The sequence below is a fragment of the Ziziphus jujuba genome, chromosome 1, assembly GCF_031755915.1.
Source record: "Ziziphus jujuba cultivar Dongzao chromosome 1, ASM3175591v1".
In the NCBI taxonomy this organism is placed as follows: Eukaryota; Viridiplantae; Streptophyta; class Magnoliopsida; order Rosales; family Rhamnaceae; genus Ziziphus; species Ziziphus jujuba.
Window position 1 is genome coordinate 8,805,956 of NC_083379.1, and position 16,179 is coordinate 8,822,134.

At 28.7% G+C, this 16,179-nt stretch overlaps 1 protein-coding gene across 1 annotated transcript; it reads left to right on the forward strand.

The window, feature by feature from the left end:
* Positions 1–1,053: 1,053 nt before the first annotated feature.
* Positions 1,054–1,889, forward strand: LOC125422222 (tonoplast dicarboxylate transporter-like). Its single transcript, XM_060818767.1, has 3 exons — positions 1,054–1,093; positions 1,182–1,277; positions 1,393–1,889. Exons 1-3 carry the CDS (start codon positions 1,055–1,057, stop codon positions 1,672–1,674), a joined length of 417 nt encoding a protein of 138 aa, XP_060674750.1. The 5' UTR covers position 1,054; the 3' UTR covers positions 1,675–1,889.
* Positions 1,890–16,179: the final 14,290 nt, after the last annotated feature.

Here is a 16,179-nt window from a genome sequence, read left to right on the forward strand (position 1 = left end):
CATGACTTGATTCAGTGGCTTCCCTGCATCTCTTGTAATCAGCATACCTTAACTCCCGCTCAAATTTACATTACTAAAATAAAAATATGTATTGAGAAAATAAGGATGAAAATTATAATGTAACAATTACTTAGAAAACAAGTTTGGCATATGGCATTAGTAAAACTAATTCTGCGCGTTTTATACAAGGAGGTCTAAAGTCTTCTCTGGATGCCAAGTAATTACATCATTGAGGAAAAATTCAATGTATTTGGAAAACAAGAAAAATCAATATTTAAAATGCAAGGCATGAACATAATGAACTTTTGCATTAAACTATGTAAAATAAAGGATAACTTATTCATGTATTGCAAAGAGTTTATGGTTTCTGACCATGACAGAACAGAAGTTAGCCATCTATGTGACAATCTAAGTAGACCAAGTAAGTAGGACTGACACAACCGATAAGGTCCTGTAGAAAAGTTATCCAATAAGAGACTCATTTAATGGTAAGTAATTTTTGTACCTGCAAGGCTAATCAATCTTATAGAGCAGGACCAAGCAACTAATTCTTTTAAAACATTTAACGGAGTATGTATTCATAAAAATCTGATCTTAGTTCAACTTTCAACTTTTGAGGAAGGACAAGAAGAAAAACATCCACTTGTACTGGACTGGAAAAGGGTCCCTGGGCAATCTACCTCATTTTAATTGGGCCTCTAACGTAGGCAAAAACTGTAACTCCTGGTAAAAAGTTTTCTAAAGAAAGATTTTGGCCATATAAGTAGAAGTTTCCACGCTCTTTCTTATTGTTTTAAATGAGAATGTCAAATAATCAAACATCAATTTTATTTTTTTGGCTGGCATGGTTTCATGTACATCACTGAATCAGAGTCAAAATTGGAGATGACGAGGGACTATTTCCCCGCAGATATTTCACTGATTACTTTGGCTTCAATAGTATTTGCTTTGCTGCTTTTATTGCTTTGGCTTGGGCAATGGGCTGGTTTGGAAGAGAAGAGCTTCATGGTCAGATATATTGTAATAATTTTATGTATCGATATGAGCAGGTCCAATGGCATTTGCAGAGAAGATGGTATTGGCAGTGTTTTCGGTGCGTTTCCAAAATACTCAAATGTTTTATTAACACTGCCTCTCTAGGCTGTTCTTTTCTTCCATATAACATGACAGAATTTGTGCAGGTGCTAATAGTTCTGTGGATGACAAGAAGCATAACAGATGATATTCCTGGTTGGGCTGCACTCTTGAATGGGCAAGCAGGTGATGGAACTGTCAGTGTAAGTTTCTCTGCTTTCAAGAAAATCCCAAATGCCATCCACACAAATATAATTCCTTATCGAATTCAAATTGATTATTTATTTTTTATTTTCTAACTCTGAAATTTGAGAATAGGTGATGATGGCAACCTTGTTGTTCATAATTCCAAACAAGAAGCAAAAGGTTGAGAAGTTGATGGACTGGAACAAATGCAAGAAACTACCTTGGAACATCATATTGCTGTTAGGTGCTGGCTTTGCCATAGCTGATGGTGTCTGGACTAGCGGGCTGACAGATATATTGCCGAAAGCCTTGGATTTCTTGGAGGAAGTTCCATATTTAGCCATTGCCCCTGCTGTCTGTCTTATAAGTGGGACTATCACCGAGTTCACATCAACAATGCCACTACAACCCTAGTGATTCCTCTGCTGGTTCAGATTGCACACAGTATGCATGTCCACCCACTTTTGCTTTTGGTTCCTGGAGCAATTGGTGCACAGCTTTCATACTTGCTCTCAACAGCAACACCTTCAAATGTTGTTGGGTTTTCAACTGGCCATATTGAAATCAAAGATATGATCAAGACTGGTATCCCACTTAAGATCGCTGGAATTGCTGCACTTTCCCTTTCGATGCCTCCACTTACCAATCCATCCTTTAATCTTTTGCTCACCTGTTTCATTAATCTTAACAGATTAGAAAATTTGTAGCCATTATACTGTATGTGTGTCATTTAGTAACTGAGTTTTTCTTCTGCAGGAGCTTATGTATTTGGGACGAACGAACCAGTCAAATAACTGGAAAATGCTTGCACAGTATATATTTATACATAGTATTAGTCATATCATGATACGACAAAGAACTATTTATAAGATCAGCAACAGTTTGATTGTTCTTGGGACGACGAAGTTTATCAGTTCCTGGTGTAGGAAAAGGTCAGATCATTGTATAGGCACCATGAAAGAAGTCACTAGAGAAAGTGAGAGAAGGGAAATTTTTTACACATTAATTTTCTGCAACATTTTCCCAATATCGTTTTATCTTTCCACTGTTCGTATGTAGTTTTCGTTTGTATAGCTATATAACGATTTCTGTTTTCAGAGATTGGAACCGTTTTTAGTCTGAAATTTCATAATGTGAAATATATTTAGGCTTAGACTCGTTCATGCTCCTTTCGAGTAATTTTGGCTGCTCATTTCATGCCCAAGCACATTCTCATTACGGCATATTTTAAAAGAAACTACAGAAACTACAGCTGCTCGGTATACACCTTTTGACGCAGAGTAGAGGACATGCCTCTCAAACTATAAACTTACTTCTTTGTAAAAGGTTGGCCTGCCAAAGTTTGGTTCTCTAAAAATTATATAAACTAGACTTAAATTTCATTTAATGGTACACAAATATATCATCCTTTACAGAAAGGGGCCTAGAGAATTTAGAAGTACAACACCCAAGAAGCATAACTCCATTGCATACCGAACATATCATTGTATAGAAAGCAAATATAACAATCTCCAACTCATACAATCAATGGCCTTCCTTGACATTGTGAAATTTTTTTTTCCCCTGTAAATCAATTCCTGAATCCTGATTTTTTCCTCCAAACCCCTGGAGACTTAAAGAGTAGGGGAAATCCTTCAATTTGTGGAATGACTAACCTCCAAGCTATCTGAGGCTCTTAGAAAACTACCCAAGCTCTTTTCTATATGCTCCATTCTCGTACTGATGTGTCTCAAATTTGTTGCCAGTCTGGTGGAAAAAAGAAGGGATCGTGAAGGAATGAGCCCAAATGCAACACAATGTTTCTTGTATTCATCTCGGAGAATGCAATCAGTGAGAACATTGTCAGTTTCATAAATGATTTCCCTGAGCTTGGTTAAGACTGCCTTGGCAACTTCGTTCTTATGCTTGAGATCCTCAATGTCACTAAGAAAGGCTTTCATAAGATCAAGCCGAGTCTTCATTCGCTCAAACTGTCCTTTGAAGTCAAGTGCAAACTGAGCTTGGTTCATAAAGAAATGTGAATAATTGCTGCATAAGCGGTCTGGACTCTAGAGCATGGCATCTACGACAGCCATGACTTCCCACTTAATTTGTATTTTTATCTGTTACATATATACAATTTGGTAAAAATCTTGGAAAAGCCTATCTTATTTTTATTTATTATAATTTAGTTTCTCCTAAAAGTAACTCTGAGCATAATTCAGAACTTGTAAACTAAAGCTAATTGCAAATTTTAATTACAGTATGAAGGAATGAACCGCAATGAAACTAGTTAGATACACTGAAACTAGTTAGATACACTGAAACTAATTAGATAATTCGTCAGAAGAGACATACCCAAAATATGCATATATATATAGATGTAAAATACATTGAGAGATCCAAGTCAGTTCGGGAGTGAGAGAGAGGGTGGAGGAGTGCTTCAAATGCTATGTTCAAAAGCAAAAATGATTAAATATATCTAATATCAAATTACAGTAAGGTTAATAACCAACCAATTGGCAGAGTTTTAAGTTTGGGTTTCTCTCACCCTCTCTCTCTTCCTGAACAAAAGTGGTTTAAACTATTAGGTGGGAAAAGAGGGTGAAAGATGCGGTCAATTAATAGTTTTCTGAAGGTGAAAACATTGACGCTAGAAAACAGATACCTAGCTGGTACACCGGAGCTCCTCTATGATATTGATGATTTTATTTCTGGAGAAGTAAAATTCAAAATTATGATAAAAAAATATTAGAAGTTCAAAATATAAAAAATATTTATAAAAATATCCAAAATTATCCTTAAAAAATTGATAAAAATTTATTTTAAAAAATAAAAATTTTGATTAAAATTTTAGAATTAATTAATTATTAAATTAACTATTAAATTATAAAAATATTAAATTTTTCTTAATCAATCAATTTATAATAAGATTTAATAGTTAAAAATATACTATTATTAATAAAAATATAAATTTAATAAAATTATTTATCAATGAAAATATATAAAATAATTATTGTAATTACATTATATTTTATAAATTTCATTTTAATACAATAAAGAATTCTTCAGTTGAAAATTGTTTGTATCTTTCTAATTCTCATTCTATAAAAAAAAAAAAAAAAAAAAAAACAGAAGGAAGGTAAATCTAACAGTGTAAAATGAAACTCAAAAAACGGCTTTAGGCACCTAAGGTAAGGTAGGCACTACTCATGAGTCATATCCCCACGGTTAAAAGATTGGAAGTTTCAAACTAAATGACGGATCAATTAGACATTCATAGCATCTTCAATAATAAATATTATTTTATTATTATTTTTAAAAAAATTAATATGACATAAAATTTTAATAGTAAATATTACTATCAATGCAAAAAATGCATTTGTTTTTATAATAATACATATTAAAAAATGATATAGTTAAATTACAAATATTATTAGATAATTATCAGATTTGTTTTTATTAGCTGAAAAGCAAAATTTATAATAATTTAAATATTAAGTTAAAAAAATATTAAATACCTCATTACAGTAGAATTCACTACTAAAATTTGGTAATTAGTAATTATCAAATTTTGTAATGTATCAGTAGAGAAGACCTATATCAAAATTTAACATTACAATGACAAAATGAATGCCATTAGAGATGCTGAATATTTGGGTTTTTTTTTTTTTTTTTTTTTGGGAATAACCTCATCCAAATGTTAATTTATTATTATTATTATTATTATTTTTGTAAATTCCACTAATGAATATATATATATATATATATATTATATCATATCATGTTTCATTTTGTTATTAGTTAGTCAATGAATGTATATTGAACCTAGATTGTTTTGAAGGATAAATTAAATATCTTCAAATAAAATCTTGCTCCAAATTCAGGAGTACATACGAAATTGGTCTTTAAATATTTTCAACTTTTTGCTCAAGTAATGATTGATTGCTTTAAAATGTCCTTGTCAGATAATATAATAGTAAAAATAATAATTTCTTCTAATAATAACTCCTCCTAATTCCCACCTCTAATATGTATTCATATATATATATATATATATATATATATATATTTATATACAGATGTGATTACTTTGAAATGTCATTGTTGGAAAATCTAATACTAAAAATAATTATCTTTGCGGATAACAAGCCCTTTTCAAATTCCCCACCTCTAATATATACAATTTTGTTAAGCCAAACGGTGAGTTTTACATCCTGCCTTAAACCACGCACCATCGTTAACAAAGAGCTTACATCCCGCCTTAAATCCCAAAGAGCTTGAAAGTTGAACCAAAGAACTTAAGAAACCCCAAATAGAAAGGTACCAATTTTAAGTAAAACTAGTGGAATAGAAGATTCAAAGTTGATGATGGAGATAGAGATGGTCCTGATTCGAAGGTGTAGAGGTGTTGCTGTGGATCAGCACACTCGGGATCATCGTCCAGCTCCTTCCTCCAGAGCAGGGATGCTTCTTTGCTCTCCTTCACTTCCTCTTGCAGTCAAAGATTCTGTGGATTGCAGTTAAAGTCGGACAATTTCAGAGAGAAGAGCAAAATGTTTCACAAAATCGTGGTATTTTTCACCTTTTTCTGGAGAGTGGAAGATAGGGATCGGTATTTTGCTGATCGTGCTTTCTAAAAGACGAAGAGGAAGGCGTTCTATAAGGGACTTTGGAATTTTTAGCGCAAAAATAAGGCAAACAAAGAGCGCACCGTTCATTTCAAAAAACAAAAAAGCGTGCACCGTTCAAACAAAAACGTAAACACATGTAAAAAATATATATATATATATATATAAAAGGGAAAAACGCACCGTTTATTAAAAGGGTGTTAAAAACTGGCATATAGCGATTTCTATTAGGCGCTTTTTTTCTTTTTTTTTTTTTTTTTAATTTTAAATCAACGACAGCCGCTCTCTCCTGCGGAACTGTATATATATTTTAGGAAAATATATATAAAGCTTAGTACGAAAATATATATAAAGATTAGGACTTGACATTATCAATAGTTAGAAAATATCAATCCATTTTTCCAAGACTTCACCAAAAATTTTAAAAACCATCGCTTAGGACCTTGAAATTAACAATAGTTAGAAAAAATATTTATTTCATATTCGTTTTTTTAATTATTTTATTAATAGCAATATTATTATAAGATGAAAAATATAGATCGATTTTATGCACCTTTCACGTAAATGCAGATTCACCTCCCAAAAAAAAAAACAAATTTAATGTAAATGTGGAAAAAATGAATTTCATTATTAAAAAAATAATAAAATAACCACATCCCTCTCCTAAACAATTATGTATAGGTTCTATACCACTACATTATAATATATATCACTGTTCATTTAATTGTTACAAATATCTAACATAAAATAATAACATTTTTTAAAAAAAAAGATAATATAATAATTCTAGATTTTATTCTAATATCTCAAATCGATTTTTCACTTTAGAATTTTGAAATCACAACCTTCCAAATATTTTGAATCTACAATTTTCTAATAGTAAATATAAATGTTTAGCAATTAAACCAACTATAATATAATAAAGATAAATTGGCCAATTTAACATCTATATTCAAAAATAAATAATTAATGAATTGATGTTTAAGTTCTTAAGAAGTGCATAATTTTAACGAATTCGTGATCATGGATTCATAAATGCAAATATAATCATAACATTGCTGATGCATATACAGCGTTGTCATCTATAGTTTTAAAATGTAAATCAAATCAGAATGCAAGTTGGGAAAATGTGTCCTCTTTTTTCTTAATCAAATTGCCAAGCATTTCGGATTGATTGATTGTTTCATATGAAAAACTTAAATTATTTTTAGGAATACTGATACTATTGCATTCCCAATTATATCCAATTTTGCATATTGTATTATAAATATATATATATATATATATATATATTTTAGTATTTTACGTTTTGAACTATTGAAATCATATAGTGAAAACAGTTAAATATAATATATGATAGATGTATTTTTTTCATCAATTATTAACTTGAAATTGTTTGCAAAAAGGCCCATTTTGCTTTCTGTACTAAAATTACGTGTTAATCGTGTGCTATTTCGGTTAAATTTTTTACAGAAAATGCAAAAGAATCTATGATGTAAGTTTTTAGTAATTCAAGATGTAAAATGTTAAGGAAAAAAAAAAAATATATATATATATAAATATATATTTATGATACAAGCTACAATATCCAATAATTCGAAACGCAATAACGTCGATAATATTATTTTTGTTGCTGTTGTTGGTGAACATTTTTTCTTATTATTATTTATTGTTTTTGAAGATAATTCATTGATAACTACTTACGTCACTAGCTTTGTGTACTTTAAGTCAGTCTCCCAACGTAAAGAGAAGCATAAAAAATTATAAAAAAAATACTTTATAGTAGGACCGATATAGATTGGATTTTTTTTTTCTTTTTCTTTTGGCTAAAAGTAGAGATTGGAATCTTTAGACAATATTATCCTCGAATTTTAATCAAAATTCTGTCTCACGCATCTAGATCCTTTTTTTTTTTTTATGCTCTTTATTCCGTCTCCATCTCTTTTTTCTTTTCTTCTTTTCTTTTTTGTTGGAATTAGTAGTCAAGAACAAACCGAAAGGGAGGGTTTCATTTTCATTATATAGCGGATTAATGCTGATGAATTGCTAGTTAAGCTGATAACCACTCACTCACTGGAACTGACTATTCTTTCTGAAGATGAGTAGTGAACCTTCTCTCTCACATTTTACTAAATTTAATTTTCTCCTCTACTTCTTCCTTTGGCTGCTGAGTTCCCAACTGATCAAGTTTCAGGTTGTCGCTCAGCTCTTGAATGATGATGATGGTACGTACTAATTGATATTTAGTTTTGATCATGGAATATAAATGGGTGTAATTACGTGTAGCTGTTAGATTATATATGTTTGACATAACGTATAATTCAACTGTTTTAAATAATTATATTCATTTCTTTTTATACAAAAAACTAAAAAATTAAAAATATTTCCGTCTAAACTGGACGACATGGTTATGATATTAAAAAATTAATGCTTTAAATTCAACGCTTAATGTACTTTAATTTTTTTTTTTTGGGTAAAAAAATTTTTAGAGGTCAGTGACAATAAAATAATGTTTGCCATGCATGCAGTAAAAGTTGGAGTTGAAACCACCACCAGATTTTAAGGACCAATATTGCAACAACACTGCCGCTGTTTATGAAGCGGGCGTGTATTGCGACTGCAGCTACAACAGCTCTACCCTTTGCCACATCGTTGTCATGTATATATATATACATGCATGCATATAAATATTAGACATAGAGGGTGCCGTGTACAATATATATTCCAATTATAGTAGCTGCTATAAGTGATACTTTAATAAATACTTTAAAACTGAAAATTCAATTGAAAAAGTTGAAACCTTTAACAATTATCATTTATTCATATCTAAATTTAATCGTTATTTTCAAAATAATTTTGAAAATCCAAATCTATATAATATATATATATAGAGAGAGAGAGAGTATTTGTTAGTTTTTTCATTTATTTACCCAGTAACCCCTCGTTAATTAATTAGCATTTGATTATTCATCATTTTCCTTTTTGTCATGTACGCAGTTCGCTGAGCAATAGAGGCTTGACCGGAATAATTCCTGCTGAACTGGCCAACCTTACGTATCTAGAAAGACAGTATATACTACGTTGATTTCTTTTGGCTTCTTATAATATTAAATTATCAAAAGCAATATTGTTTGACTGAAGTTACAAATCTACTATTAAATTGTCATGCTTTGAAAGTACTCAGAATAATTGATGTTATCTAAATTTAAATTTAAATGATATAAATATATTATTAATTTTAAAATTGTTATTCTATATTAATCTATATAAATATTATTTATGATTATTAATTAAATATTTTATTAGTTTATTTTTTTTTCTAAAATAATTAATTTTTTAAAGAAAATTTAATATTTTGTAACATTTAGTTTTGTTTCTTTCTATAAATACGAAACCACTATTGACTTTATTTTCTCGATGTTATAAATTTTTTTTGGGATAACTTTTGTTTTTGTTTCATTTCATGAACACCAATACGTTGTTTATAAACCACTATTTGGCATAACTTTCCTTTTATTGCTTATTATTTTCTAAGAAGAGCTTATTATTACAGTCCTTTGGTTTGAAGAGTTTCTCTGTTCCATGGAAATTTCAAAAGATTTTTTACTTGAATCTTTATAATTTAAGAATCTCTTTTGGAATCTTTTTTCTCTAAGACCCTAATCGTGGAATTTTGTTTAAATCTTAGAATAGAATCTTCATGATTAAAAGTCTTTTTTGAAGAATCTTTGAAAATCTTTTAGGATCTTAGTCTTATGTCTTTCTTAATTTGCTTCGCATCTTAGTTTGGTGAAAATATTTCATATTCTTGGTTGTTTTCTTCATAAAAGGTCTCTTCCACATATGAATAAGAAAATTCAAATTAAGGGTACATTTGATTCATGAAATTTAACCATGTTTAGATTTATATTTATTGTCACATGCTAAAAATATATAACTAATTATAAAATTTAACATTTAATTAATTTTTATCAAATTTGAACGTTGGCTAAACCTTGATTTTAAATAAATATTTTTACCGAATATATAAATAAAAATTATCATTTTTTTATTTTTTATTTTTATAAATAACTGTTTACATTTTTAAAGGAATTGTTATTCTATATACCAAATGTAGCCCAAGTATATTTTCAAGACCTTAAGCTATATTTTATATCTAACAATATACATAAGGTCAAATAAGGTTGATTTAGTTGGTATATCTTTTATATCAATATGTATAAAATTGTAGATTCGGATTTTACTATAATTCACAAACTCTTATAGTCCTGCAAAACAATTTTAAAATTCAACTGTTAAAGTAATTTAATAACTAATAATACAGAGATTGATGGAAAAATATCATGATATTTTTGATAGGAAAATAACTAAATATAAATTTATATATGTTTATTGTATATAAAATATTGAGATGATGACTATTAGACCTGGCAATTCGTGTTTGTGGGTCGTGTTTGTGTCAACCCATTTAATAATCGTGTTAAAAATATCTAACACGAACACGATCCATTTATTAATCGTGTTAGGTATCCAAAACACTAACCCGACCTGTTTATAAACAGGTCAACACGACACGACCCGTTTAACACGATTATTTTAACGGGTCGTGTTGACCTATTAACCCGTTAACCTGAAATTGACCTATTAACCCGTTAACCTGAAAATTAACCTATTAACCCGAAAATTTTTTTTATTTTTTTTTATTTTTATGTTTTTTGTTTTATTAAAGATGTATTTTTTGTTTTTAAAAAATTAGTAATAGAAAATTATTTTTATAAAATTTTTAATTTATAATATTTTTTAGTTATTAAATATTATATTAGTGATAAAATATTAATTTAAAATTAAATTTAAATGGGTTGTAATAGGTGTATAATCGTGTCGGATTGAAACTGACATGTTTAATAAATGGGTCGTAACGGGTCAATTTCGAGTTAAACAGGTCAACTTGAAAATGACACGATTAATAATCGTGTTAAACAGGTTGACCCGATTATGATCTGAACCCATTTATAATAAACCCAAACCCATTTATTCCGTGTCGTTTTCGAGTCGTGTCGCCATGTCATAACCCAAATTGCCAGGTCTAATGACTATAAAATATAATGAAAGAGTAATACACTTGAAGAATTTAATTAATACCCATTTTTATATTAATATTAAAAAAAAAACTAGTACTTATTTTTGAAGGTCCTATATTAAAGATCTAGTCAGGCTTAAATTTAGTGTATTATCCAAATGTACATATATATAATAATTATATATTGAGTCGATCTGCAGCGATCTTTCTAACAACAAACTTCATGGTGGAATACCTAATGAGTTGGGAACTTTGAAGTTTCTCTACATTATGTAAGTGCATAATTTAGTGTAAGGAAATTAAATTTATTGTTAAAGACAAAAATAAAATAATTAATTGACTGGAAAAATAAAATGCTGACGGAATTTTATGCATTTCCAGAGATCTTTCAAATAATCAATTGACCGAGGAAGTTCCACGTAGTCTTGGGAATTTGAATCCTTATGTTCGTAAGTCTTTTTAATGCCTTATTAAATGTGAAATGTGCGAAAAAAAAAATAATAATGATAATAAATATGTTAAATCCTTAATGTTGATAAAATATATCAAAATATAAGCTAAAAAATTTAAAGTAAATCAAAAGGAATATAATGTACAAAAAAGACGTTGATGCAAAATTTTATTTTGTGGTTTTAGTAGAGCCTTTTTTTTAATTAATATTATTATTATTATTATTATTATTTTTAGTTTTGAGCATAAAATTTACAAAATTTAAATGTTTTTCTCCGCAATAGAAACTCTACATGGCTCGTTTTCCTATCTGGAAGCAGCGGTTTTCCCAGCAGTTTTGACGACAATGATACCCATCTATGTGCTGCTTTCAAATTGTACGTCTTTTTCAGTTTTTACGTTTGATTTTATTTGAATTTCTAATTTATGTTTTACTTTTAGGTAGTACTGAGGATACCGGTAAGTCTACAAAAAATTTACTAACATTGTATTGTAAAATAATGTGTTATTATTTTGTTAATTTAAATATAAATAAATGACCAATTTGTTATTATATTTTAAAAATGATGTAATTATATATAAATTAATAACATTTCTAAAGTCTTCTTAAACAACAAAAACTTTGTCGCAGGGATCTATCAATGAACGAACTAGAAGGGCCCATACCAGAATCCCTGGGAAACATAAAAGTGTAAGTCACTGAAGTCTATTCTATATGCTTCAACTTCCTAAATTTCTTTTGTGATTGATCTGTAGCACGCTGTTACATGAACTTTTACTCGCAAACTGTCAAGCCTCTTTTGGAGTTAAAGGGATTGTGAGGGATCGGGCTTCCTGTTTGTTACGCTGCCCATATGGCCGTAAGGCCCATTACAAACAACTAATTGGTTTTTGATATTTAAATTGCAGCACTAGTATTACAAATAATTAAAGTATAAATTAAACTTATTATTGTAGGAGAGTGGTTGCTGGACAAATATTAAGAATATTACTAACTTTTCTTTGGAAAACCATCATATAAACTTTTAAATTTTCTTGTCTAACGGTTGATGGACATATAACTTTAATTAAAAACTTAATAAACTATTTTTTAATGAAAAATTTTAATATATTGTAATTTAGTTAATGAACAATAATTATGAACCATTGGATAAAATTAGCAGTATAAGGGACAACAAATTATTTATCAAATAATGTAGCAAATGACATGATTATATATTAGTGATTGTAAAATTCATATAGCATAAACATGATAACAAATTAATTACAAATTGTTCAGTCATTTGCATGTATTGAGTAAATAAATTTAGCAAACAATTTGATTTCTATAACATTGCTTACATTGAATAATAGTAGAGGTATCTAAAAGTCTACCAATATACTTATTATTAAGTGATAAGTTGCTATTTTTTAAGTGATTGGTGAATAATGCTAGAGCATAAAAAGTCTATTAAAATATTTATCAAATAATGAAATGTCAAACACTGCTTAGATTGAATAATAGTAGAGGTATCAAAAAGTCTATCAATATGCTTATTAAATGATAAGTTGCCATTTTTTAAGTGATTTGTGAATAATGCCAGAGCATAAAAAGTCGATTAAAATATTTATCAAATAATGAAATGTCAAATATAACTTATATCTCTCCATATTTTATTTATTTGATTGTTCACTTATTCATATTTATGTTATATTAATTTTTCAACCAAAAAAATAATATCAATCAAAATGTCTACTAAGATTACAAAGGATTGAAGTGTAATGTTTTTAAATAGTTTATATTTAGCTACACTTAGTGATCTAATTTTTCATTTATTCATAGTTAGGTTATCTTAATTTTTCAACCATAAAATAATAATAGTCACATTGTCATATGATAAACATGTTGGCGAGATTTTTGGTACTTTTTTTTTTTTTTTTCAAAACTTATATATATTTTAAAAAAATACTATATATTTTCAGTAATTTAATTTAATTAATTTTACAAAGAAAAAAACTTAAAATAAAAGAGGAAAACACTGCCTTTCTCAACTTAAAATAAAAGAGGAAAACACTGCCTTTCTCCAAGCAAAACAAGACCCTGCATTTAAATTTGCATGGCTATTTCAATTTAGACACGAAAAAAAATAAAATTGAACATATATTTTATAAGGACCTAACGGTTTTTGAAATTCTGTTTAAAATGTACCATAAAAAAATAAAAGAAAATCCTTATAAAATATAAAATATTTCCAATTAAGAATGGTAGAATTTGAAGTTCATCAAATTTTTTTTCTTTGTGAATAATTTGAAGTTCATCATTAACTACAGGATTGTGCCTAGCTGTTATATATATATATATATATATATTCATTTTTACACAATTTTCAGGAAAAAAAATTATGAAAAGATAAATAGTTTTTAAAAAACTAGTGTTGCCTTTTTTTTTCTTTTCTTCTTTTTAAAAGGTTAAATACATTTTAACTACCCTTTGATTTGAGAAAAGTTCATGTTGGGTTTTGTTTTGTTACGTTTTTTTATTTTTTGGTTCCTTTTTTTGATTTTTGTAATTTTTTTATTTTTATATTTATGTCAAAAATCGTCCAAAATTTTTCATTGGAACCTTAAACAAGCCCTGATCCCAGAAAAACTCTATCGAACACTCCAATGGAAAATCCAGCAGAACCTCCCCTAAAGGTTGGACTTACCACAATTTCTCTGCATTGAAAATACACTTCTATATACACCACCTTATTCCTCCCACCTTACTACAATTTACTTCCACAAGTTTGCAGGACTTCAAATAAATGACAGGGAACCAATGCATAATTAAATAAATAATTATTCAAATAATATACAGAGCGTTATCAGTACAATTGAATATGAAATTTAATACAATACAAAATAAAAAGAAATAATACAAGATAGAAAGGAAAGAAAAAGCCTCTTGGACTTTCGGCAACGAACCAAGACGTCGAGCTCGCTCCCGGACGATCAATATCGACTAACTTGGGCCTAAGGGAACGGAATTTAAAAATGTGAGATGCTAATCATCTCAGTGAGTAACCCAATCTACTATACAATAATAATAATAAAAGGATAAATAACTTAGTTAATTGATTAATAAGAAATAAGTAAATAAATAATAGGTAGTTAAAAAATAATATTTTCCCTCAAAACTCTCACAATTCACTCAGTTGGAAAAGTTTATTTTTTAAAACATTTTTGCAAAACCCAACATTTTATGCCCCAAAAATCTAGAAAATATTAATTAATAATTTGCAAATAAAAGACAATAAATTAATAATCCAAAAATTTTAGTGAGAAATAATTATAAAAATAAGACTAATGACAAATATCAAATTGGGAATAAAGTATTGTAACTAATTAATACGAAAATACAATAAAATTTACATTAACAAAAATGGTCCAAGAAATATTTAAATAAATAAAATAAAACCAAATAATTAACAATAGAATTCAATTTAGAATACCAAAACAATTTAATTTATAAAACACTATTAAAAACATTTTAATTTAAATAAAATTCTAAAATATTGTATAACTAAAATCATGTCATGAAAACCATATGATGTACCCATTATATACTAGTGGCACTAAAGATACCCAGCATTCTAAGCACCGCTAGATAGGAGGTTAAAGAGAGAAACCGGCATACGGTCGCGTGGCGTCCCACCGCACCGATGCAAACAGGTGTCCCGGCTATGGAAGGGCGGCGTACCCTCGTCTGATGGCAACCACAAGACAACCCCATAAATCACCTGTGCGCTACTCACACCCACCTGCGCACTAACCACATCCACCTGCGCACTAATCATATCCATGTATACAGAACACTAGTACGTGTATGGTGCATCTAAAAACCATAAAATTAATATATTTATTCTCAAATCTCAAAATGTTATAAATATCACCGGGTTTATTCTATCCAATTAAGCCCCTAAATTTTCCACAATTCCTTTATAAATCATCGTCATAAATCCATCGCACAAATTCCATCAATTTCATATCCATCAATGAAATTAACAATAATTTAAAATAAATATTCCTTCAATTCCTCAAAATTCAAAATATATTTAAATCACATAAAAATTCCAAAATTCATAAATCCATATAAATACATTTTTATTGCTTGAAATAAACTCACAATAATTTCAACAATAAATCAAAAATGTTAAAATCATAATTTCTTTAAATATCAAATTTTCATCAAATGAATTTCTATAATTTATCAAAATCAAAATATGCGTTAATGCACATATACATTTCAATTTATTCAAATTGTGCCATTAAAATTTCAAATATAATTTTACTAAACAATTAACACATGAAATATCACATTTTCAAATAATCAATTATCACAAAATACATATAATTAAACACCCAAAATTAAGTTTAAAGGTGGATCACTCACCTCGAGCACGCAATCCAACCAAGATCCTCCATAGGATCAATTCTACGACTCACACATGCTCCTAGAATAACAACATTACATATGATCAAATAAATTAATATTTTATTCGGATAAATAATACCCGATACCCAGGGGAGCTAACAAAAACGATAACCAAAATTCACAAATAAGGTATCAACGGAAAGCTAAGGGGACAAGGAATATGTTACCGATCTCCATTGGACTCAACTCGACCGAAGGTAGACGGAAGGTTTCGATCGAATTTCCCCTTCTTCTATCTCACAAACGGCTCGAAATTTGGGCAAATGGAGGTTATTTTTGGAATCAGGGGGTCGAAATATAGGAGGAAGAACCAACCACAGGAC